Genomic DNA, 27766 nt, shown 5'->3' on the forward strand with positions numbered 1-27766 from the left:
AGCTTCTTAAAGGCCTGATGTATTATTGCACAGAAAAGAAATTCACAAACTGATTAAGCCATGTGGCAGCATTATCTTCTCATTTATTTAGCAGTCAACAAATGATGAAAACATTCTCTTAAAAAAGAAATAAGCAACAAAATCAATAAACATCTTTTAAAGTTTTAAAAACTATAAAACAATATTCTCAATATATTGTTTGTACAAAATAAGAGTCAGAATACAGTGACAAAACAATGATTATTTTGCAAACTCAGAAAGCAACATGAAGTATCAGGACACATATACATAAAGCTTTCGAAATAATCTCTCTAATTCATCAGTTTCATAGACTGTAGCCTTTTATTTATCATAAGTCTGTATCAACATACTAGTAGTTTATGACCCTCATAGTAGAGTTTCCTTTTATAATTGTGTAATACAGTGAGCTATTTAGCACAGTACTATAGTCATAAAGCATTAACAGTATATGGTCTATGCTTGTGGGTTTAAAGTCACAAAAATCTAATTAACTAACTAAAATAAGCAAATAAAATAATAATAATAATAATAATAATAATGATATAATGCATTAAGCATTTCTGAATGAAGCATGGTGTTTAGACATCCAAACTTAGAGGAATAAAATAAGAATTCTTGACACAATGGCAGACCCCGCTAAATATCCACCAGCTTTATTCAAGACAAGAGACACATTTGGGATGGAGAATAAGAATGAGTAATCGTTGAAACACCACATACACATGGCAGTATGTACTGTAGCACCCATGAGGAATTGTTTACAAAAATTGATACGGGTCCAGGTTTTGCTACACTTGAGTCCCCAGCTTTCCTTCTTTTTAAGGGTGAAATTATAAACATGGATTTTTTCAATGTAGTTAAAGTGCACAAGATAGTTTTGACTGAAGAACAAAACAGTGTTTGGGTAACATAGCTTAGATTGTCACCATGGTTCAGTCAGCAAATCTCACAGAAAATGGAACAGAGTAGTTTTCAATACATGGACACACAACATAGAACATGGACATACAAGCAGTATTAAACAGACAACATAAATTCAAAGTCAGTTTTCAAAAGAGATACTTCTACCTTGATTTCATTTCAGAATCAGCACAGTGTATTCACCTGAATTTTGGTGGAGTGTTTGGACTCCACTGCTGGCTGGCATGTAGGTAGTTATGTCTTAAGAAAACATTCTTCAGTGATTCTGTGGCATTTATCCAGGAACCCAGCTCTGTTTGCTGTGGCTCTGCTGTGTGCCCATAAAACCAAATCCCATGCCCATTCCTTGAGCCAGTGAGGAATCAAAATTGAAATCAATTTCTTCTCCTGGGTCCATAATGTCATGTAAAAGTATAGACTCCATGTCACAGTCTAGGCTGCTGTAGAATACATCCATATCCAGGTCTGCTGGCAGCCATTCATGTGGATAGACCTGATGAGGGTGGTGGTAGTTGTGGTAACTTGTCCCCGTCCCCTGAGGTTGGCGGTACAGTTCATATGCCATACTGTGTTGATATGGATCTGTGTAAATATAGGGATGGCATTGTGGGTATGGAGCTGTAGCAAGGTGGCAGGAGTCATGTGAGATGCTTGCAGGGCTTGGGGGAAGAGTGGTGGATGCTGAAAGATGTGCATTGACTGTGGGACTATTTAGGTAAGGGGCTTTATGTATGTAAGACTGCATGTGTCCATCACTGGGCTGAGAGTGGACCAATGCAGGCTGATGGTTCTGGGTCAAATTCTGAATAATGCTGTGTCTGTGAAATGGTTTGGAGGAAGGGTTAGTGGTCGGGTCATTATTCTCACTGTGATTCAGATCCCTGGATCCTTGAGCAACCAACATTGAGTGGACCCCATTCTCTTTTCCAAGTATCATGTCCTTGACAAGGAACTGGGGTCCTGTGGTCAGAAAACCCTGGAGAGTGTCCTTGTAGGCCTGCATACTACTGGAGTTCTCCTCAATATTCTGCATGGAGGAATTGTGCCGAACCATGCTCACATCTGGCTGGCCATAAACTGTCTCGCAGCTAGAGCCCTGGCCCTTCATTCCACTGGTGTATTGGTAAGAAGGCTGTTTATGACATGGGGATGAGTGCTGCTGGTAGCTGACTGTTGCTCTGAGATCTGCAGGACAGTGTGATGCAGGTGAGGTGGCACAGGAGGGACTGGGGTACAGGTGTGGAGATGCTGAACAGGATATCCTCTCTGTTTCAGGTTCCCCCAATTCCACCTTGGCTAGAATTGGTGATTGACGACCACTAAGAGTTGAAGCTGAAGAGCTGCCTAGTGAATGGAGATCTGTCCAGGTCTCAAACTCCTCCCCAGCCCCCACACCACCTGCTCCAGACTTCCTAGTGGGACTGCAATGCTCTGGAGAGCTACAGAACCCCAAAAATGCCTCTGTACCCTGCTCTGCTTTGCCAGCCATTTTCTTACGCTTTACTCGCCCTTTTCTCTTTAAGTGCTTGTTGCCATTGTCCATTGAGACAGCTCTACGGCGGGAAGATTTTCCCAGCTTCCCTCCATCCGGATTCAGCATCCACCAGGAACTCTTGCCAGTTCCCTCATTCTGCACACGGATGAAACGTGTGTGAAGGGACAAATTGTGGCGGATGGAGTTCTAGAAAAAGAAAGAAACAAAAAAGACAAGAGTTTTAGAACAATATAGTTAAAACAGAAATATAAAATATACTCACAACATGTATCATGTTAAGTTCAGTACAATGTTAAAATCGCTGTAGCACGTCATTGAAAAATAGATATTTTTAATGTACTTGTTTATATAATATAGTGTGTATCCTATGAACAAGATAATAATTTAGGGATATTAAAGTATATTCAATGAAATATTGACATTTTCAGTTTACCTATGCATCACTAGTTTTGGAAATCTATACACTTTTGGACAAGTATTGGAAAGATGAATTGCAAGTTCAGACACAATCAGTGGGTGAGAGGGGATTGAGCTCCTGACCCTTTGTGGTCTTGCACTAAAGTGCCCTTGAGGTCCAATCTGCCATGGGGCACTGCACTTATTTACAAAAGTAAAAAAAAAATTGCATCCGCTTTAAAGCCTTGCTGGTTATTCAAACATTATATTTGTGTTCTGTTCTGTTCTGACTGTTCTGACATGTGGTTTTTCTGAGCACACTCAAAGCATGTGCACGAAAACTGTTCCTAGATGTTTAAGAACTAAAAATCTATTTAGGTATTAATTTATATAGTTAGAATCGACAGGTTCCGTTTTACTCACGCACTATTTATTCTAAGCTTTTTATTCTATTTTATTCTAAACTATTTATTCTAAAACAGTTTTCTTATAATAAACTTGAACATGTAAGTTTACATGAGTACTTCCTCAAAAAAGCAAATATATGTGAAAAAAAAATGGATTAGCCACTCGGGGTTAAAGGAGTAAACACAACTATACAGGCCATTGGTGAGATAAACAGACAGACTCACCCCCAACTTATGCCATTCACTGAACCTATACGTTCGGGGTTCAGACAATATAGAAGGAAGCTTCAGTCTAGATCCAGCCCCTACAAAGAACTGAGATGACATAAAATACCAAATTTTGCTACAAGTTTGATTGCAACATATAATCATTGCTGTTAATAGTGTTCATTGTCTGTTGGATTGCGTCATTAACTGAATTTTACTGTACATTTCTGCCTTATGTACATCAATTTCACATCACCACTGACAAGCTACTACTGAATATACTATAGAAATTTAATAATCTATAAAGCTGCTTTGCAACGATTTGTATCGTGAAAAGCATTATTCAAATAAACTTGAATTTAATTGTTTTTATGCTAATTAATCTAGTAATGGCATAAATATCAACATTGTTCGAAGCCAAGCTTGTCATCCAGAGTAAGAACAAATGTTGACATTTGGGACACTGGAAAAGCCATTGGGAAGTCATTAAGGTTTCTGAACTGTTCATGATCAGAGTTGGGGGCAACGCAAGTTATGTAATCAGACTACTTTTTCATTTACAAGAAAATATCTGAGTTACTTAAACATTATATACTGTATATACATAATGTTTGGTATTAAAACAATACAAATACAACACTTTAATCTGAATTTACAGAAAATAAATGTTTAATTCTTTACGCTATTTTCATTTAGAGCATAATCTTCTGGTCATTTCAAGTAAAGAATTAGGTCTCATAGAGGTACATCTGACACAAAAGGTTTCCTAAGGTAACAATACAAGGAGGGTAGCCATGGAAACACGAAGAAACAAGATTGAGTCATCTGTGGTGGTTTTAGACAGACAGACAGGAATCCTTATTATTGAGCTGCAGTAATTTTCAGATGTTCATGTGAATAACACCTCTAGAAAATAACTGCCAACACTATCTCTCTATGATATTCCAAATAATTGTCCTGGGTATTACATATAATTCAATGCTAATACTTATTACTAAATTGGGTGAATTACTCACTGCCAAAGCAAAGATTGTACTCATTAGAGGGTACTATGACAATGACTTTGAATATGTGTTGAATAGTTAATGGTTGTTAACAGATTGTTCAATAATGGGATATATTGAATGTTCATTTAGACAGCATGGGTGCAGCCCAGAGGTAAGATATCATGCAGTTTCTCTCCAAGGCATTTCTTGTATACTTTCTCCTGCCCCACCAGTAGAAAAGAACTGCTGGGGAAAACTAACTGGCATTGATGCTGTGTCTGCTCCTGTTAGACAAGAGAAGAGAGGCTGTGTCAAAGGCTATAAAGTCAACATTTCCACTTTCTGCAGCTCAACTAGAACACTTACAGGGACTTTTAATTAATAACAGCTCATGGTACGCCCGGAAAGAACAAAATACCTCATCTTTTGCAAATAAAATTTTCAGAGTTCATAATTTATTTATGACTGAAATGTACTGGTACATCTTCTAACCAGAGTTCATTTATTTGTTGATTAAGAGTTTAAAGTCTTCAAATATGGTTAGACAACTTAGAGTGTTTTTGTTGTTAGTTTTCCAGTGTGCAGGTAGCTTTGGCATATGTCTCACTTGATATCCTTTCCCAGTGCTTTAACAAGAAAAACATTTCCTCATATTAATATACAGTAACTTATAAAGTAAACTTTCAGTGCCAATTACAAGGGTAAATGTTAGGGTATGTTAACCACAGAAACTTACTGTACTTTGTGATCAAGAATAGGTTATGTTGCTAAATTAAATTACTTCAGATAAACGTCTCTTAGTTTCAGATGTATTCAGGACATCCATGACATTCTACTACTAAATTCTTTAACTGCTTTAAATGCTAATTACAGTAGCATTACAGTAGGAGGATGGCAGTCCTTCGGGGTTCGCACCACAATGATGGTGGGCTGAGGGCGAGCAGAGAGGATGACAGCGTTGTGGGAGGCTGGACAGGTGGGAGAGTGGTCATTTTCAAGAAGCGGGCACTGGAGGACACATTCTAGGAGTGAGGAGAGAGGTGATCCACAGCTCTGTCGCTCTCTCTAGCAATGGCTCGTTGCTCGGGCAGCGGCATGAGAATTCCTTGATTCGTTGCTCTGAGAAACTTTTCTCAATCTGCACATGCCTAAACTGAACTAACTCTAAACTGTGTTTTTGGAACCATTAGCTGCGAGTAAACAATGGTTTCTTAGTCTAGGAATAATGTCACGGTAAGTTACTAAAAGTTTACTAAATGTGTTTTAGTTTTTTTCTGTATGCTTAAATCATCTGTATATGCGAATTTTAGCTTGAAATAAAAATTGTCAAAATCATTTTGACATTTTGACTTCTAATAAAGGCAACTTGATTCTGTTTCTTTCCCACACACCGTACAAATGTTATGTTCTGGAAATATGTAAGTTGGGTGACCTGGTATGTAATTCCACAAAAAGCTTTACAGCAGTAACAAAAGCAAGTGTACAGCTACTCACTTTAAGATATCTTTATAACAGTGAATTCCAGTAAGAGGTAAGTAAGAGGTGGTTGCTGTTAATACAGCACTCATACTACAACAGATTTTTTTTTTTTTTTCTGAGGACGAGAGAGCAGTTTGCTATTGAGAAAGCTAACATCTATGAATTTCCCTACTTTCACGCTGCGTTAAGTAGATTGCTTTACAACAGCTGGAGCTCTTTTTTTTGTGCTTAGTTGCTAATGAATCGGCTGCTCTTCATTTGCTCTAGGGAATGTGTCCCAGAGGTCCAGATACAAGCACCACCATGGGACTCCACCATCTTGACACCATTTACCACCCATCTGTCTGCTCCAGCCACACCCAGCCTGCATCTTTATTATGATGATCTCTTGAGGCTGGCAATCTTCATTGACCTGCTCACTATCCTTCTAAACCATAGAGTGAAATAACGTATATATTTTTTAAAGTATTTTGGGTTGGCCAACTGGTTGGTGTTTTGAATCCTAATTACATTTTGAAGCCTAATTACAGCTGGCAGAATTACAAAAACTATAGCCTAACTATAGGCTCTAAACAAGCAACAAGACATTCATTAGGCTTCTGACAAATTTTCCAGTTTTTATAAAAACAAACAAACAAAAAGTTTCAAATCATGTGGTTGGAGAAAAAAATATGCAAAAAGATTTGTGCATCTGTGCTTATAAAAGGAAATAAGGAGTTTTGAGGTCCAGGAAGACTTTGGGGTTTGGAGGGCCCAAAGCAAATGAAAAAGGCTAACGCTGATGGGAATTAACACTTGTTTTCTTATCCATTGACGATACAGAAGAGATTACCATTCTAAATATGCAAATACATTAGCTGCTTATAATTCACTAGATAATTATACCATCAGTTTTGCATTAAATAAATAAGGATGTGCATTTTTTGCAGATTTCTGTGACACTCTTATTAAACTTTTTTATGTGAGATTTAAATAAAACTGGATTTACATTACAATACAATAATACCGTTATGGACGGTCAGTATGGAGAAAATCTCTTAAACCAGGAAAAAGTGTAAAAGTCTTAGGCCACCAGTATTTTCACCAACAAAAAATATTTTTAAGTCAGTTATTTCTATGTTTTGGAGTAGTGTGCCAGTAGGAAATATCAGTTTACACTTACAAACATTATTTTTTGCCATTAATTCAAATAATCTAGTAATGTTTGCACAAAAGAGTCTGACAGCAGCCAGTGCTCCACACAGATATCTGATCTCACCATCATCATCAGTCTGTCTGGAATAACATGAAGAAACAGAACAAACTGTCACAGACTAAATCCAGAAGAACTGTGCCAATGTCTCCAAGACACTTCTCCAAGAAACTAGAATTTACAGGGAAGAACCAAAAATATATATAGCAGACGTAACAAATATATAATTAATGACAATACTTTCATGAAGTAGGATCTTCAAATAACTACAAGATTATTAAATGATAAATAAATTAATATTAAAATAACTATTTATATATCTTTCCAAGAAATCAACATGGATTTTCAATCTACTGCCAAATGGTTTAAAATAAATTGCCGACCACAAAAAAAATAATACTGAGATAATTTATGTATTATAGTAGGGCAATAAAAATATACAGTGTCCCCTTGCCTTTAAAGACACTAATAAAAAAGTGTGGTCAAGATTTAACACTGACTGCACACCAAACAGCAACATAATACAGCCCTTTTATTCTGAAATGCATGGAACCACAATAATATTAACAGCCCTAGAAGAGAAATGTGCTCCCTCCAGTGTCTGCTGAAGGGGTAATGGAAGTGGTGGGTGATTCTTAGCTGGATGTATGTTAATTACCATGAGCAGACTGTGTTTCCCGCAGGAGCTGTGGGTGTGGGTGCTAGTCATCGTGGGTTAGGTAGGTATAAATAGTGCCACCAAATAAACTGAGCATCTGAGAAGCAGACAGATTGGAAAATCCTGAATCCTGTGCCAGTTTGGCTCATCCTTATGGGTGCAAAATGTATCATTTAGATACCAGTACAGACACTTTAAGTACCAATATGCACCCTTTAGGGATAAATAAGGTGCAATGGTGTACTAGCTTTTGTACCTTTATTTCTGACAGTGTAAGAACTAATACAGGCATCCCTTTTTATATTTTATAATCTCATTTAAAGTAATAATAATAATCTGATTTCCTTAATCGTAAAGGTCAGTGCACCTCTAATCACAATTTAATACACATAATTTATTATTTAATTCTATAAAAGCAAATATGTGAGGTGTGTGTTTAGCATGGAAAATGGAGAATTATCAGTGTGACGTGCACTCTTCTGTATGTCAATGCAAAAACCCTTGGCTGATGTACATTTGGAAGAATTTATATTATAATAATATACACATAATGTGTTTTTTGAACTGAACTTTAAGAATAAATTTGCCATTAAAAATATCTTTCTCAGAAATGGTTTGATAAAGAGATGGTGTTTGATTAATGAACTTGGTTACAATCAGCAGTAACCTAGCTTCTTGGGATTCAGTACTGAGGATTCATATAGATTTATACATATAAAGTTGTATATAGATGAAAGTGTTTACATTTTAGATTCTGTCAGAATTCAGATTTTATGTCTATTCAATCATACAAAACTGCATGTGTACATTTTACATATGAACACACACCATTTGGACATTGTCAGCTCTCATTTTAAAGTCAGTCATCCTATAAATAAATAAAACTCAGACACTTTAAAGGCCACATTCAGGCTATATGCCATGCTCCAGTCATGCTATGCAGAGTAATAACCCACACTCATATGCAAGCTAGCCACACTGGGCACACTTGGAGCTATACTTCTAAGCAACCAGTTGCTAAGGAGACCCATGAGAAAGGGAGGGTTCTTGTTGCTATAGCAGCCTTTCTTCTCCTACCCAGTTTCTCATCCCTGTGGAAGTAACATGGGTGAATTTAGGGGGAGGGTCTGGGATTCACTCAAGCATGATGGGAGAAAGCAAAAAATACAGGTTTGCTTGACTTGAGTAATAGCTGAGAAAGGAATGATTTTGGGATTCATTTCAAATAGATTAATTAGCATGTTAGGGATTTAAACAGGCTAAAATATGGGGTAGACAAAAATGTGGTAAGGGTAAATCAATCAATGATTCATTTGTGAGTATAACACTAGCTTTAAAGAAATGAGCTGCCAACCAAACAATGATCACAAAGTTTTAAAGCATCACTATGTAGTTTTTTTTTTACCTTAAAATAATGTCTCTAAAATTATTTCAGCGGTAAAACACCTCTTAACCAGATTAACTATATTACCACTGCTACCTGATCATCCTCCTAGCCGCTAGAACCACACTCTTTCATGTTCAGGTTGGTACACACTGCCCTGCCCATGTCCTGCCAGCGGAAGATTGCAACCTGTTTTACGGCTTTTGTAACATACTTTACTCATAGCCAGGGTTTAGTTATCCAACAACTAACTATAAGATGAAACAATCTAATGTGCAAGCCATAAAACCAAAGTCATGGCAGGGCCAGCAAAGAAACCAAAAAGGGATTTATCGGAGGAAGCGGAAAAAAGAAAGAGAGTGATCAGAAACGACCCTGAATATGACTCAATATCAGAAGGGTTTACACTCGGTGGTGCTGTACCATGTGCCCCATGTCATGTCTGTTTCAACACCCAAGATGCAAAAACTAATTCCCTAGAGTACTTTGCGTCTAAGCGGTTATTCAAATAAAGAGGCTCTGTTACAGTGTCTGGTGTATAGGCTATTATAGATATTTAGGCTACATGATTATGCAGACAACTTTTTATTCTATTATACAAATTACACCCTTTGCAAACAATGCTACATGCGAAAAAAAAAAAATTATAATAATAATAATATTATATATATATATATATATATATATATATATATATACACATATAAATATCGAGTCGTTTGAAATAAAGATGCCAATTAAACCTTTTTAATTAATATAGTATTATAATTTTGAAATAGATAGGCCTACACTTTATTGGCTGAATAATTGGCGCGAAGATGACGCACAAGCTCAGTCTGCAGGTAGAGATGGAGGCGGTCACCGTAGCCACCAGATCCAGTCTGTATCCATTTAAGATGGTCCCTGCCGTCACCCGGATGCTGTACGTATCCAGCCCAGATGGTGGATCAGCACCTAGAAAGGACCTCTACAGCACTGAAAGTCAGCGGAGACCAGGACAACTACATGAGCCGCAGAGACAGATCCCCTGTAAAGACTTTGTCTCAGATGACCACCAGGACAAGACCACAGGAAACAAATGTTTCTTCTGCACAATCTGACGTTGCTGCAGCCTGGTATTTTTTCTCCATTCTGTCACCGATGGAGTTTTGGTTCCTTGCCGCTGTCGCCTCTGGCTTGCTTAGTTTGGGACACTTCATTTACAACAATATTGTTGACTTGATTGCCAATGATTGCACAGATACTATTTAAACTGAACTGAGATGATGACATCACTGAATGTGTTTCTGTCCTGTTTGTTTCTGTCGGCTTTGTTTAACCTTAGTTTTCTGATCGTACAGTGGCCATTTAAATTATTATGTGAGAGAGCTGGCCCGAACAGGGGACCACAAAGACTGATAAATAGGAAACTGCTCACCGTAATGGGGCTAATTTTGACTAGCTGCATGGTGCAAGGAATTAAAAACAGGATTGTGGATACTGGACAGCTGATATACAGCAGATTGGAGCTTTTGGATTTGCGGAGTAGTGGCGTGCCAGTGTCTTGTCAGGTTAGGAAGCGGGGCAAGAGAGGAGGTGTCAGGCAACGTGTCAGGAGAGCTTCCAAACTACCTTTGCCGCCAGTGTTACGCTGTAATCCTCGCTCCTTGCGGAACAAGATGGAAGAGCTGCGTACACAAGCTGGAGTCTGCTATGAGTAGCGTGAGTCTGGACTGATGGTCCTTACAGAAACGTGGCTGTGTAATGATGTACCAGACAGTTTAATACAAATTGACAGGGTTTTCCCACTTACGCTTGGACAGAGATGCAAACTCTGGAAAGAAAAGAAGAGGGGGTATCTGTATTTATATTAATTAAAGCTGGTGCCGTAATTTTGTGGTTGGGGAAAGCATTTGCAATCCTGATCTTGCATTACTGTGTATTACTTTGCGGCCGTATTATTTGCCAAGGGAGTTCACTAATATATTTGTCTGTGCAGTGCGCATTCCACCTAGTGGGAACATTCATAGGGCAGCTAGTCAAATTGCTGATTGTGCTCATAAGCAGTTACAGATTAAGCCTGATGCACCTGTATAGATTCTGGGTGATTTTAATCAATGTGGTTTGGAGAGATCCTTACCAGGGATTTTTCAATATGTGAAGTGTGGAACGAGGAAAAATAACATCCTTGACAAGTGTTATGGCAATATTAAGGATGCTTATGTAGTCAGTTTTTAAGACAAGTAAACCAGTTACAAAGGTGGTTAAGGTGTGGCCAAGTGATAGTATAGAGGAGCTGAAGGGATGTGGGAAATTTTTTATCAAAATGCAAATATAGATATGGTCACTGAAACAATTACGCATATATTTCCTTTTGTGTGGATCTAGTTATCCCTCAAAGAACTATTAAGAAGTATCCGAATAACAAACCATACGTTACAGGGGGAACTGAACATTGCATTAAAAAGAAAAAATGGCCTATAGGTTGGGGGATACAATGGGACTTAAAGCAGCACAAAAGAAACTTAACCAGCAACTAAGGGTAGCACAAATACAATATACTGGCTGAACAACAGTTGGCAAGATGTAATACTAATGTAATGAACTATGGAATTAAATTCGAGGAATGACCAACATGACCCCGAAAAAGAAGCCATTGTTCGCCATCATTGAAATTGATAAAGCAAATGAATTGAATAATTTTTAAATGAGATTTGAGACAGACACTTTTAAGGAATGTCATGATATTTTAGGGAATGTAAACTGTAACATCAATGATGATAGAATATTAAAATATTCAGGGGATGTTACAAGGGTTTTAAAAAAAATGTATGCTCTAGTAAAGCAACAGGACCAGATGGGATGTCATGCTTTCTTTTAAAGAGATTTGCTGAGGAGCTCACATCAGCCTGGCATCGCCTTTTCCAGCTCTCAATTGATACTGATAATGTACCAGAGCTTTGGAGAAAATCTATTGTAATCCCAATTCCAAAAAAATCATGCCCTCAGGCTGCTTTTTATTGATGTTGGTTCTGCGTTCAACTCCATCCAACCGCATAAACTGTTAGAGAAATTGATAAATCTACAAGTTAATCCTTTTATAGTTAATTGGTATTATTACTTTTTAACAAACAGGACACAACAGGTGAAATTTAACTCAGTGTTGTCGGATGTTGTAGTAAATAGTACAGGGGCCCCTCAAGGATGCGTATGTTCACCACTTCTGGTTCCTTTGTACACAAACGACTGCATTAGTCAGCAATCAAATCAATTTATTATACAGTGTTCAGATGACATAGTAATATTGCAATTGTTGACAAGAGACTGCAGTATTGATGACAACAAAGCTGCTATAGAAGCGTTTGTGGGCTGGTGTGACGACCATTATCTACACATCAATGTAAAAAAAAATGAACAGCCCCATAGACTCTATTGATGAATTGATGAAATTAATAGCTGGATGTGCCAGAATTTTCTTTTTCTATTTCTTTTTCAGTTAGAATCAGCTTCCAGAAGAGATCAGATGTGCTAAAACAGTAGTCACAATTAAATCTAGACTTAAAACTCATCTGTTTAGCTGTGCATTTAATGAATGAGCACTGTGCAATGTCCGAACTGATTGCACTATATTTGCACTTTTTTTAAATGTAAAATCATTTTCTAACTGTTTTAAATGTATTAAATAAGTACATTTTTGTTTTATTCTTGTTATTATTTTTCTTCATTATTATTTTACTCTCTTTTATGTGAAGCACTTTGAATTACCATTGTGTACGAAATGTGCTATATAAATAAACTTGCCTTGACTTGCCTAATTACAGATGTCCGTCCCTCTCACCAACAGCCAGCTATTTCCCGAAACAAAACAAAAGCCCTATTAAGTCATTTCGAGTTAGTGCGGCAGAGAGAGAGAGAGAGAGAGTGAAGAAGGCAAAGTAGAAAGTAAGGGCAGATACTTTTAGAGATTAAGAAGAGAAACAAATGAGATGCATTCATCTCTGAGATCCTGGACACGAGACACTGAAATATTAATGTGCATTTCGGCTCAGACTGCTGAGTCCAGTGTCTGCAGTAAAAGCTCTAATAAGTTAAAGCATAAATGGCTGCTACATGGCTGGGGGAAATTTTGGTAGTGCATGTTTAAAAAAAGAATGCTGTGGCAGGTTTTGACTTCTATTGAGTCTCATTTAAGGTAAAGTGAAAGTTGAACCTTCCAAAAATATGTGAATCCATTGATTATTTTAATTTAGAAAAGTTATTTTTGCTAATCTGATAATTTTGCTTCCCAAACGATGTACATATCCTGTGAATCCTGATTCCCTGGAAGTTGCCAGTCAGTATATCTGGAACTAGTAGATTATTTTGTGAGGTCTTGAATTTGAAGATTCAACATTATTGTGGCACATGTGATTCTTTAAATCCTTGTATTAGTTGATTTATTTCGTGGACAAAAGTGTGGACAAAAAAGGTGATCTTAATGTGATTTGTAAACCATTCAAGTCAAGAAGACTTGTGTGCCGTTTTCTCTGCTGCACATACATCCAAGATATGCACACAGAAAGCCACCTCTCATACTGTATAGTTAGGGCTGTGAATCTTTGGGTAGGCAGCAATTTGATTCACGATTCATAGGTTTTCGATTTGATTCACAATTAAATTTGATTCGATTCACAATTAAATTCGATATCGATTTGATTATAACTATTTAATTCTGCACTCTAAGTGCATTCACAGGATTATTTAAATGCTTCTCCTAAATTCTTTAAATGCTTAGTCAGGGGGCAAATTACACCAGCCTTTATGGTTAGAGAACCATAGTTTAGAAAAAAAAAAAACATACATTTTGTCCATTGTTAGATACTAGTTTAAGCTAGATACTAAGCCAACATTTAAAAAAAGAGCTTTAAAAGTATTATGTATAAGCTAACATTTTGTCACACCAGGGGTGTACCCATCATTTCAGAAGTGACAGAAATGTCAAATAAAATAATTTTATGTATGGAGCCTATGTATTATCATAATTATAATTTTTTTTTTTTTTTACTAGGAATTTATAGTTTCTGTACTGTAATTAAATTGTCAATTAGCACTGCATCATTCATAAACTTTATTTATAGTTTTTTTTTTTTCTTAATGTTTCAGTTCATTCTGCTTTTATTCAGTTAAGCTGCAGATAAAGCCTAGCACATCTATGAGAGCGCGGGCACTTCCCTTTCAGTGTGAAAACTTCATCTCATTTTCACAAAATAGCCATTTAACTTTTGATTAAAGTTAACTCATGGTGGGCAGTGTCGCCGGCTCTCGCACCTGGTCTGATGGGTTGCTCTCTGGCTCTCCGTCATCGGTGGGCTCGGGCTTATGCCCCGTACCGTGGGGAGATGGTAGGCTGGGCTCTGGGTCCAGAGTGGACCTGGCAAGATCCTCCATTGGGCAGACAGTGAGAGGTGACCCATTTCTCACCAGAGTCCACTCTACGAATGCGGCGAATTCCTCCCGAGTACCATCTTCGGGCGACAACGCTCTGCACTTGGAGTTCAGGCTGGCGTTATAGAAGGAGCAGAGCATGTGGTCCGGGTAGCTGGTGGCATTAGCTAGCAGAAGAAACCGTCTGGTATGGTCCTCAAGAGAACGTCCTTCCTGCTCCAGCAGGAGGAGGAGGAATTTGGGGCTATAGAGGGGATCCATCGACATACTACGGAAAGAAAAGACTGAAAAAACAGAAAACAAAATGGAGGGAAAACACGCAGTTTTAAACTTTTTAAGGTCGGTCTTCTGTTACAGTTTTACACTGCCGGAAGGAACACGGAGCCGAGGATAGAATGACTAAATTAACAGGGACATGGAACACATGGGGAATAGAAAAGACACACCTGGGAACTAATCAAACCAAACATGGGATACATTTGTGCTCTGTCCATGCAATAAATACAGCTTTCGACTGCTCATGTAATGTAACACTGTCGGTAAGATGCAGAGAGCCATTGACAAACTACAGGAAAGTAAAACTACTTCACTTTCATATTACTGGCCACGAGTCCTGAGGAGAGATCACACGTCAGTGCTTGTAGTAATTAAATGTGTATATATTTTGAAAGCATTGAAATCTCGATTCATTTGATTCTTAGCGTTTTAAATCGATTGCTGTCCGAGATCGGCGATTTACGATTCAAAATCATGTTTTTAAGATCGATGCATATGAATCGTCAGGGTTTGTAATCGATGCATCGAGAAAACGAGTGAATCGTTACACCCATAAAGTGCATGATACTGAGTCCTCTTCTATGGATTTTATCATTTGATAGGACAGATAGACACAAAAATATGCCAAAATGTCCTTGTACACAGCCGTTGTGTCTTAAGAAAATGTGAATGCTGTTGTCTCTATAATAAAACAAAAGACAGAAAATTTACTCTCTGTTCTTGACTGAATACATTTTTCCTTAATTAATTAATTTGTTCAGTTGTATTTATTTGTGAAATTGCTAATTTATTTCTTCTTATGACAGAATGAGACAGAAAATATATTATTTGATCAAATTCTATACTGTGATACAGGCTCTTTTCCCCCAAACAATTAGCATTGCATTATAAATATACCTCATTTTTTATATAAGATATAAGAGGGAATGTTAAAATGCATACTCCGGGTTTCCAGGTTTTGGACCTTCCAGTTTAAAATAATGCAAGTGAGTAAAGTTTACATTTTAACAAGCTTTTAATAAAAGTTTTAGATTTGTACGGTTATTGAGCAGTATTATTTTTTTTTAGTTCACTTTTGTTGTTCTTCTTAATTTATGACCATTATGACCAAGCAGCATACCGCACTAGCTCCAGTTACTTCATCTAGCTTTCAAATACCATGAGGTTGCATTCAATTTATTTATGTCTTCATTTTAAAATTGCTATCTATATTCATATATTTTTCTCTAAATCAAAAGTAGTATCTTTGGGGGGCTTCTCTAATAGCAATGTTGTGGTATAGGATAAGCTGTTGAACCCTGCATTTTATTTTATTATCCATAACTGAAACATTCTGGATGTCAAAAAGGACAAATTGCATCTAATGAAAGGTGGCACGGGAATCATGGATTCCCTGTTCTACTTTCCATCATTTCTCTCTCTCTCTTTCTGTAAAAATAAAATATTAAAGAAAAGAAAAGAAGAAAAGGGTAGAGGTAATGCAAGGTAGAGCAGCAACTGTCATATTGTCAACCGAGCCAACAATGATCGCATACGCACCACTCAGACGTTTACTCAAGACTTGACTTCAGAATCACGAATAAGTACCAAGTTGAATGACTTGGGCAAATACCAGTGAATATTTCTGGGAAGAAAGGCAATAATCTGATTAAGTTTAGGATGCATGACTCATATGCAAGTATGAGAATTATTGTAAAAAATAGGTCACCCAAAACTGAAAACTCTTTTACTCAATTATTTATTCATCCTGATGTTATTCCAAACTGGTAAGACTTTGTTTCGTCTGTAGAACAGAACACTAAATGTGTTACATCAATTTACATAAGAAAGCTGTATATGATGAACAGACCAGGGCTACATTTCCCGAAACCTTCTTAACGCTAAGTTGTTCTTAAGTTATACCTCAACTTGTAAATTATATACTTTCTTTCTTTCTTTCTTTCTTTCTTTCTTTTGTTAAAAGCTGTTAAATTATTAAGCATTATTTTATGTGGTGACCACTTGGAGGTGAACTGGGTGTATATTTTTTCTTTATTGGTTTATTCCCTGATGTAATGTACTTCATGTCACAAAGCAGAAGTAAAAATTTCAAGCAAGTTTGTTGCATTCTAACAGAAAGAGTTTGTTGTATTTATTTAAAACCAATTGAGCACCACCCCCATAGACAGTACCTGGTAACGTTGCACATAAGAAAGCAACCTCCTAAGGTATAGCTCAGGCAACACGCCTAGAATTTGTATACCTTTAGTCAAGATATACGTTAAGAATCTTCATAGCACACTAAGAGACAATGCTATCAGGAAATGTAGCACAGGGCTGTGTTTTTCGAAACCTTCTTAACACTACGTCATTCTTAAGTTATACCTTAGTTGTACCTTATCGTTAATACGTGTTTCCCAAACTTTCTTAGACAGTCTTAGCTACACCTTATCACTGCTGACAGTTCACAGTTCCTTACATCTCAGCCTAAACAAATATAATTCTAAAGTTGTAATACACCCATTGTTCAATAAGGCTGACTGAAGTGTTTTCATGCAAATAATTAAATTGCCATTAGACTTATGGTTGTTAGATTTCTTATTATATTGTCCAAAAATATATCAGCTGGCAACTCATTAGGCAGTAAAGGCTTATAGGAGTCTATTTAAAGGGAATTAATTTGGTAGGGAGTTTAACGCAAGTTTGTTGCATTCTAACATGAAAGACTTCTGTGCCTTTGTTTAAAATCAAAGCTTATTTTATAAAGAACACTGCTTTCTCATGTACTGCACAGCCCCTGCATAGAGTGAATAATCCATTGAATAATCCATCGAGCCACTGATATCAACCAATTCAGCACCACTACCATGGACAGCACACATAAGAAGGTATACTGTACCTCAAGCAGCTTCCTAAGGTATAGATCGGGGAACACGCCTAGAAAAGTTATACCTTTAGTTAAGATACTGTATACCTTCAGAGTCTTCTAAGAGAAAACGTTATCGGAAAACTCACCCAAGTTTAGGTTTAAAAGACCTACATTTCAGTCGGTCGCTTACTAAACCAACTGTATCACTTAAAAATAAATGTTTAGTTTGTTCCTTTTTGGAGCCTGTTTTCTCCTGGTCAAAATTCACTTTATTTGTATGGAAACAAGCAGAGTGAACAATTTGCTAAATGTTTTGTTTATGTTTAGCAGATGAAAGAAAGGCACCCTGGCTTGGAACACATGTGGTGCACGAATGACATCTTAATTGTCATGTTTGTTTGAGAGCTATTCATGCGACATACATAGCGGTTAAATAGAAACAAGACTGAGTAATTTTGGAAAAGGCTGAATCTTAAATGTGCCAGTGAAAAAAAAAACAGCAGAGAGGTTTGGGGAAAAAGAGATGAAGAGAACAAATGAAAGATGGAACAAAGAATTGTATAACGGGAGAGATAAAAAGCATGGGTTCATGTGGGGCTATCTGCGACTCTGAGCTCAGAGTTTACATGGATGGAATAGCAAACATTCAGCCTTCAGACTGACCTACTTTCATAAAAAAGCACATGGCCACATCTCAACGGTGTGTACCTCCCTCAGCACCTCGTTTTACCCCTGCTGAACACTGTTCAAATCTAGTTCCCACTGCTGCAGTTCTGCATTTCTAGTTCTATGGTGTCTTTCCTATGGTTTTGGATTTGGTTTGACTTCATATTAAGTACTTGGTTAATAAACCCTTTCCTAATTGACACTGATAGATGTCACCCTTTGGATCTAAAAAGCTATTGTATGTCACCATTGTATGTCAAATCCAGAACAAGTCTGAGTCTCCATAGTGAATAATAATCCCTATACTTAAAGTCTTAAATCGTAAATCTATGTCAGCTTTCTTCCATTCTTATATATCCTTGACTATCTGTAGCATAGCCTGTCTGTCTGTTAGGTCTATTGCTCTACTCTACCGCTCAGCTCCTAACCAAATTTTCACCTGTCACCTGGACAGCTCTGAGTTAGTGCACATTAAAGATGCAGCACACATATTTTGCCTTGTCTCAAAGATCCTGATGCCCACAGCACTCGCTGTCCTCACTGTCAGATAGTCGTTTGCTATAAAGTCTACCAGTGCAGGCTTTACAGAAGGGTGGATAGTGCAAACAGGGCACTTATGAGCACACTTCTGAATCATAAAATAACAAATGGGACACTCTATGTTCACATGGATTTAACAAAAAGACACATGCTAGATCTAGTTAGCTTGTTAAATGTAAGTTACCGTACCATGTATAAATGTATAGTTTTGCAAAAATAAAATAAAATAATTTACAATGAAAACAGTAAAAGGACATACCCAACATATTCTGCATGATAAATGACATTATTATATGAAACTTTTAGGTTTTCTTTGTCATTTGTAAGTGTTTCCGTTTCAGACACAAAATTTACAGGGCGGGGATTATTTAAAGGGGGGCGGTGAAATGCTCATTTTCACTCAATATCCTGTTAATCTTGAGTACCTATAGAGTAGTACTACATCCTTAATAATTCCAAAAAGTCTTTAGTTTTATTATATTTAAAAGAGAAAGATAGTCTGTACCATTTTTTCCCGGAAAAACACGAGCGGCTGGAGGCGTGACGTGTGGGTGGAGCTAAAGAATCACGAGCGCGAGAAGGCTTTTGCATTAAGAGCGTCTGAGTGACATTACCGTGAGGAAAAAACCATCATCCAAAACAAACCCTGGCTAACAGTCAGATTCAGCCGTATATTTATGATCCAGAATCAGATCCCGAGGCTGAAATTTAACAAGAGCAGCAGCAGCAACGACTACAGCAGGACGTCTCTATGTGGTATGTATTGAAACTGTATATATTTGCTTAGCGTTTTTGGAAAATGACTAAGTTCCACTTTTTTTTTTTTTTTTTTTTTTTTTTAAGCTGTACATGTGGTTCCAACACACGATCGTGACCCTTTTTCGTTGGGACTGCATTATCCTTAAGAAATAAACGATATGAATATCCGGCGTAAAACTAGGCCTTGTTTGTAAAACAAGCATCTTCGAAATGCAGGGAACAAACAAAAACACTTGCACAACTCCGTTGATGCTCTGTAAAAATAAACTCCATCCACTGGTCCCTTAATGCTGTTTTTTTTTTTTGGGGGGGGGGGGGGGGGGGTAATCTGTGCAGGGTTGTCTTGCCCTGGCAACCAAAAACACACTTCTTTTGTGACAATTCAGTGTCTAGCTCTGATCAGTGAAATGTCTGTGCTCAGCCTCGCTATACGGGAGCCGGCAGACGTGCCCTTAGGACCCATATAAGGAAATTCCGCTCCATCTAACGTCACACAGACCCATACTCAAAAAAAACTTTCCGAAACTTGTGACCTACCGGAAGTTGTTGTTCCAAAAATACTCCTTCAAACGTTCAACTTAATTTTTGAAACTTTGTCCATGTTTAGCATGGGAATCCAACTCTTTAACAGTGTAAAAAACTCAGTATGCATGAAATAGCATTTCACCCCCCCTTTAAATAAATCAAGCAACATGATTTACTAAGATTTGCAGAAGTAAATTTAATCTTATATTTGCGCCATTATTTAAAATAATAAATAAATAAAATGTCTTAACCCTCAGTAGAATTAGTCAAATATGTCCAGCTGTGTCTGTGTTCCTTAATTTACTGAGTGTCAGCAGATCAACTTTCCTGTCTGAGTTTTTATGGGATTGTGATTATGGTTATAAAGGCCTGTTCACACCACAAACAATAACTATAATACTACATTAGGGTCCACACCAACACACAATGACTTTCTTTTTTTTTTTTTTTTTTTTTTTTTTTAAAGCATGTGCTGGAGTTGTGTTGTTTGCCTTCATTTATTTAAAGCAGGATGGATTCTGATTGGCTGTCAGTGTTTTTTATTGTTCATCAGTTGGAAAGTGTTTCCAACGCTATCATCCCTTTGTGCCATTATCATTATAGTTGTGGTGTGGATAGTTGTGTGTGCTGTTCTTTAAAATTATGATTTTAAAACAATTTCAGTATCATTATAGTGATCTTCCTTGGTGTGAACAGGCCTCAAGTCATAAATATACATGCGCAGATATGCCATCCTATAATACCGGAAACATCATCACCATATTTGTATGGTTAATTCCTGTCAACCACATCTTCTGTTTTTATTATTATAGTTCTTATAAATGGTTTTGACCATTTCCTTCCCTTGATTAAAGTCTGCTGAATGTATATTTATTTTTTAAAGGACTTATGATTTTAACCAAACAGCTTTCTCTAACACTCCTACCACCTCCTCATCTTCTAACAAACAACTGTGCTATCCAAAACTCATGGCATTGGTGGGGCAAGATATAGACATGTCAGGGTTCAAATGGAGCAATGTGTTGGAAGTGTTTACTCTCTTCAGGAATGGCTTATTATTGTCTCTACTGGATATATTTGCTTCTTTTGAGATTGTCAATCATCAGATCCTCCTGTCTGCCCTCTATCACTGGGCATCACAGGTATTCCACTTCGCTGGTTTGAATCCTATCTCACTGTTAGGTCATTCAGGGTTGCCTGGGGAGGGGAGGTATCCAAAGCACATCAACTGGTCACTGGGGTTCCTCAGGGATCAGTTCTTTGACCCCTCCTCTTCTCCATATACACTCAATGGGTCCCATCATACAGGCACATGGCTATATGCACACTTCCTGTGTCTGTTTGCCTCTTTAAGAAGAATTACTGTATGTATTTAAATTATATACATATACACTTTAAAGTGCGAAAGATTACACTCCACTAAACTTCACAATGGCGTGTGACTTGTTAGACATTTTTATCAATTAACATCAGTTTGTCATTGCAAGGGAGTTATTTTATTCTGCCTCTGAAAGGTCTGTGAAGATTAGGAGGCCGTTTCTTGTGTGTGCAGAGCTGAACATTTAGGCATACATGCTTTCCTGAGATACGAAGCAGAACAGACTGCCTGCAATTAAGATGAAATCTGCACTTGCTTGATAATAAGCCATGTCTGAATTATTAACAGGAGCTGTTCCCTGAGGACTCAGTCTCCAACTGAGTTCATCAGCACACACACAGACACTCAACACACACTGGATGTATGCTTACATGCGGCGAGACACATTTCATAAAGAACCACTAAAACGCGGACCACGAAGACAGGCATACATTTATAGATTAAACACATGCATGGATACATGTTATGGATTAACTTGCAAATATAAGGCAACCACCAATCAACAGGTTGAGAGATAATGGGAACTGAAGCCTACCCCCAGTACCATAATGACTGCAATCAAATTGTATTTAGTTAGTAAACTCAATATTTATGTGCAAATGCTTGTGTACAAAATCAAAATCCAAAGTTCTAACAATTTTATCTTTGAGTTTGTTAACTTAATATTTTTTGTGATGTAACTTATTAGGGTTTGCAATGCATCATAATTTGATAAAATGTAGCTTATTGGTTATATATGTTGATAAATATATAAAAATACAAAACAGTTGAGTTGGTTGAAGAACAACATTCAGCTGTATTTCTGTGAAAGTAAATTTTTGACAATTACAGATCTTACATTTTCTCAAGTCAAGTCACTTTTAAAGCGCTGTATACAATATAGATAATGTCAAGCAGCTTATACAGTGTTAAACAGAAAAAATGTGCTGATATTTCAAGAGGACATTTTTTTCAGTTTATCAGTTAAAAACAGTTCTTTGTTAATTCAGTGATGTCATCGTCCAGCTCAGTTCAGTTCTCTTCCAATAGTGTCTGTGCATTTGTGTTTGGCAAATGCTTTTATCTGAAGGTACACAACTGAACTGAAGCCATGACCTTGTGTTGCTACTGCAGGATGTTATAACAGATGTTATAACTGTTTTTGTATTTATACATATAAAACGTGAAACTGCTTGCTCTCTCTTTATTCCAGTGTCTGTCATCTCTCTCTCTCTCATTGGCTCCTGACTCTTTGCCCAGCTGCCTTGCACCATTAAAGACCTCAAAGACATGTTATAAATAACACTCTAGTCACTTCACATTACAGTCTGACTGACTGCCTGGCACCCATACTGACCCACCACGCAATACCCTGGCAGCACATTACCAGCCATCTCTCTCACACATACACACACACACGCACGCATGCACCACGCACCACGCACGCACACACACGCACACGCACACGTACACACACGCACACACACACACACACACATACACACACACACACACTGACACCTTCCTTCCCTGTTTCTGAAAAGAATATCAATATAACATTCTTTCAAATGGTGGATTAAAAATCACAAAAGCCTTAATGCACACACCCACAAGGGCATTAAAATCATTTTTTTTAAATGCAATAATGAGGAGAGAGTAATTTTCTTTTGTGACAGGCAATTACTGTTATGCATATCCATTTTTTTGCACTTAGTTTGAAATGAATAAATCATTTTATTTAAATAATTAAAACTGTTTAAATAATAATAATAATAAAAGTTGTTGCTTCTTAGTATTTTTCTGCAAATAGACAGTTCAAAAGATCAGCACTTATTTGAAATGCAAACCTTTTGTAACATTGTAAGTGTCTTTATTGTCATTCTTAATCTACTAAATGCTTCTTTGCTGAATAAAAGTATTAATTTCTCAATACATAAATAAAAATAATTATTAAAAATGCAAAAAGAAAACGAGTGATAGCTGCAGAAAAAATCAGACTGTAAAATGTTAGATTTTTTTACTGTTTTACTATCTATCTATCTATCTATCTATCTATCTATCTATCTATCTATCTATCTATCTATCTATCTATCTATCTATCTATCTATCTATCTATCTATCTATCTATCTATCTATCTATCCAGACAGTTTAACATCAAACTGTTTTCATTTTAAGAAAATATTTTTCCAAACCAACATAAAATTTGTTTGACAAACGTTTCAATCTAATAAATGAAGCGTAGAGTCTACCTAATTCTGTTATTACCTAATTCTGTTATTAATTCCCATGATAGCAATGTTTTTTATTTTATTTTTTAGAAAAGTCTATATCCTTGAATAAATTGGAGCAGGCAGTCAGAGAATTATCACGCAAATGTTACTTTACTCAACAAAGGTACAGATAAACAGAATGTAGAAAATAATAAGGCAATCCCAGACATCTTATACAGATGGATTAGATTTCCCAGAGTTCCTCTGAATAAGCTGAGAAGTAGTAATTTTATGATTCACAAATGAATGGAATTGGGCTATACTGACTGCAATGTGCATTTTTGACTCACCAAAAAGAACTGGCTCATTTAGGAGTCGTTAGAGTCAGTAAAGCTGACCACACTGGACAAGTGTGTGCGTGGATGTGCAGCACACAAGGACAGCTTATAGAAAGATGTGTTTTCTTGCCATTATTTAGTGGTGCCCTCTTTTTTTCTTCTTCAGTGTCATCGCACTGAAGGCATCTGTTCCTCACACAAATCTATTGTACAAGGTGCCCCAAAATCACTGTTTTGAGGCAATGAGGCAAGACAGAGCAAAATAACTTATAGTCTCTGTCTCTATCATATGGGGTTTGCCCGCTTGCTATAGCAGCCTCAAGTCATGTTATCATTTCTCTTCATATACTATTTAACTAACTAAACCAGACCACAGCGAAAGAGCAAATAAATGAAAGAGCATCTTTTTGTCATCATTTACGAGTATTTGAAAGTATCACTCAACAGACTTTAAAGTTCATAACAGTGATGATGTCTAATTATTTAGAAACTACGACCAATTGTTTTATACTATAGTTCATCACAATATTCAAAAATATTCAGGAAAAACTGGTTCGGGTAACACAAGTCTAATTTCTGTTTTATAATCAGATGCTGTCACTAAAATTATTGTTTGTCATTCTGATTCTTTCAGGACAACATTTTTATATTTAAAAAACACTTTTATAAATATAATAGTAACACTGTTATAACGATTTAAATAAATATAAAATATGTGTTAATTAAAATAAACATTTTTATCTCTTTTTTTATTTTCCTCTTAAATCAGTAGAACTGTGTCGGCAGTTCACACATTGGCACTGTATGTATATATATTATTAATAAGTAATATCTATGAGACTTTCAATGATATATTGATACCTAAACAAGAACTGTCTATGAATGTATAGTCACTGTGTGATTAAAAAATGTATTTTCATGAAATTTGAAGACAGTAGGATATGCTTTTTTATGTCAGGTTTGAGCTAAGAAAGGCATAAAGATCGCCTCCATCATGTGGGACATGTCTCATCAGGTTTTTACAGTGTAGGCAGTGGCTGATACTATGATAATGCAGCTAATTCCCTCTCAACACGCCTCTGAAGACCTCATTTTAATGATATGGGCTTACATTAGCCCTGAACTACTGTATGAGGGCTGAGCAGACTGAGGATCCTTTGTGAGGCTACTAACTCATTCTTTTTCTAGCACATTCCGAGTGGTGAACCATAGTATTGATGCTATCAAGGGATCCTCAGTGTGTCTTTTGTTGACACTCAGTTCAGCACAGTTAATCTAAGACAATGTGTTTCTGACAAACAGTACTTTTGTCATAAGCATATGAAATAATATAATATGTTATATTTGTGGCCTGTTTCACAATATATCAGGGATGCAAATTGTTCCCCATCGCAATTAAGCCAAAACAAATAGTTAGGAGAGCTTTAAAAGTAAACCTTTTTATTATTTACATGCAACCACAAATATGATTGGCAATAAGATTCAATAGCAGCCTATCCATGGTGTTTCCCTGTCTAGGATGGGCTCCAGCATCTTTACAACCCAACACAGAACAATCGTTAGGAAACTGGATGGTTAAATGCTTCAATAGGGTTTCACTTACCTGCATAAAGGTTAGTTTCCGAGTGTGCTATTAATTTATTAATTAATTTAAAATTGAAACATGCTCAAATATTTTCTGCTAGAATCATTATTGGATGAAACACTGACAAAGTGCAACTTTCAAATACTACAAAAGACGTTAGCTGACCATTTGGATTGGGTTACATAACTTTACAAACTATGCCTTAAAAATTCTTGAAATTCTTGTTTTGAAGAAGTGCCAAAAGACAACCCGGGCCAGACAAAATAAAACCGAACAAACAACAGACAGCCCTACAACTCTTAGAAAAAAAATCCTTTCTCATGGAAAATTCTAACTGAGAGGCACTTGAATTATTAATCTGAATTATTGAAATTATAATTGAAATATGGTGCTTGTAACTGTAAATCAATAAAGTGTGAAGTTCCAATATGAAATAAAAGAAAACTACAAAGGTGTCACATTATAACGTGTTTGGAATGAATCAGTCTGGTCGAAGAGTATTGGAGCAGTGGGAGACTGACAGTGCATGAGTGCATTATGCAGAGGTTTCCCTCCTGAAATGCTTTGTCCTCCATCATCATCCACTTAAACATACTCGAACAATTGTATGTGTATCATAAAATATGCATTGTATCATACTCCAATATTTTGCATACATCCTATCTTTCTAACACCCACTATATATATCTATATTTTTCTCTCTGTATGGAACAAGCAGAGTTTAAGAACAAGACTCAATCTATCCAGAATGAATGAATCTCAAATGAATAAAAGTTTCTGGAATATATGGGGTTCTTAATACAGATGAGTTTACAATAATACGGTAAGAACAATTTTTACTCATTATGCACCCTGTATTATTACAAATTGTGTACTGTATTATTATATACAGTAGTATGTGAGTTTATATAAAATACATATTGAATAGTGCACGTATTACATTTCATGTAATTGTATGGCAAATTCACGTGGAGTGTTAACTATTTTTAGAGCAAATCATCAGGTCAAGAACCTTGTTAGTGTAAGTTGACCTGCAAACGTGACTTGGGGTTGTTGTGTGCACGCATGTATCCTGCGTTACCTTCCATCCGGCAGAGCTGTTGCTGTCTCCTTTATCTTGGAAATAGGGCACATATCGGACCATCCAGTCGTAGATCTGAGACAGGGTGAGTCTTTTCTCGGGTGTGCTCTCGATGGCTCGGGTGATGAGCTCCACGTACGACTGGTTTCCCCACGCGTTGCGTCGCGAGGACGCCTTGGTTTTGCGCAGCGCGGCTCCCGTGAAGTCGTGAAATCCTCCGGCGTCCAGCATCATCCTCCTCCTTCTGCACGCCGGTGGCGGAACATGATCCGAATCTACTTTAAATATGGAGAAATTAAGCGACAGATCCGCGTTCACCTCACATGAGAAGTCGTTCGTCCAGATGCATGAACGAGGTCTGCTGAGCAAATCCGACTCCATATCCACCTGATGAGCCTCCGCTTCATCCTCCTCTATCATCATCTTCATCTGTTCTTAATAAGCCGATGCCAGGTAGACGTCGTCAGGTGATACTGTATTCTCAGAAACGCCTCATTGGGTCCACCTCACAGAGGAGGAGAGAGAAGGATGCTGTAGACGAGCGCGCATCATGTTGAAGTGAGACTGGCTTGCAGAAATAATGGATGCATGTGTTTAGACAGCGGCTCGTATTCTATTTCCATCCCAGCTTTAACTCAGTCCGACCGCAGCAGCAGCAGAGTCCTCCTCCTCGTCGATGGAGGTTATTACAAGCAAAACTATAGCAGCAACAGATGACAGATCTTCGCATTGTACTGAGAGCTAAAAACTTCACAATGCATCATGAAAGTCGTAACAGTGGTGCATATTTGGGAAAGTCCCCAACATATTCTGTTTTACTCATTTATATTGCAGGCTATTCTTCTAGCGTTAACCTGATTCTGTTTATTTTCAGATCAAGGCAACCGGTTCTGTTGCATTGTTTCAGTTGTATATATTCTGTTATATTCTGGCACTTTCCACAAATAGGCTAAACTACAAAGTAGGACCTGAGACGATGTTTAGTCAAAGGTCAAAGGTGCGTGTCAGATTTGTGTCTTTTCCAGTAATAC

General features: G+C 37.1%; 1 protein-coding gene across 1 annotated transcript; it reads right to left on the minus strand.

Annotated features, from left to right (window-relative positions):
- Positions 1-502: 502 nt before the first annotated feature.
- Positions 503-27503, minus strand: LOC128030065 (forkhead box protein O6-like). The gene is made up of 2 exons (XM_052617550.1): positions 26736-27503; positions 503-2623 (listed from the first exon to the last, which is right to left on the minus strand). The coding sequence occupies exons 1-2, from the start codon at positions 27162-27164 to the stop codon at positions 1217-1219; spliced, it is 1836 nt and encodes a 611-aa protein (XP_052473510.1). The 5' UTR covers positions 27165-27503; the 3' UTR covers positions 503-1216.
- Between the last annotated feature and the right edge of the window lie 263 nt (positions 27504-27766).

The sequence above is a fragment of the Carassius gibelio genome, chromosome A16 (genome assembly GCF_023724105.1).
Source record: "Carassius gibelio isolate Cgi1373 ecotype wild population from Czech Republic chromosome A16, carGib1.2-hapl.c, whole genome shotgun sequence".
Lineage (NCBI taxonomy): Eukaryota > Metazoa > Chordata > Actinopteri > Cypriniformes > Cyprinidae > Carassius > Carassius gibelio.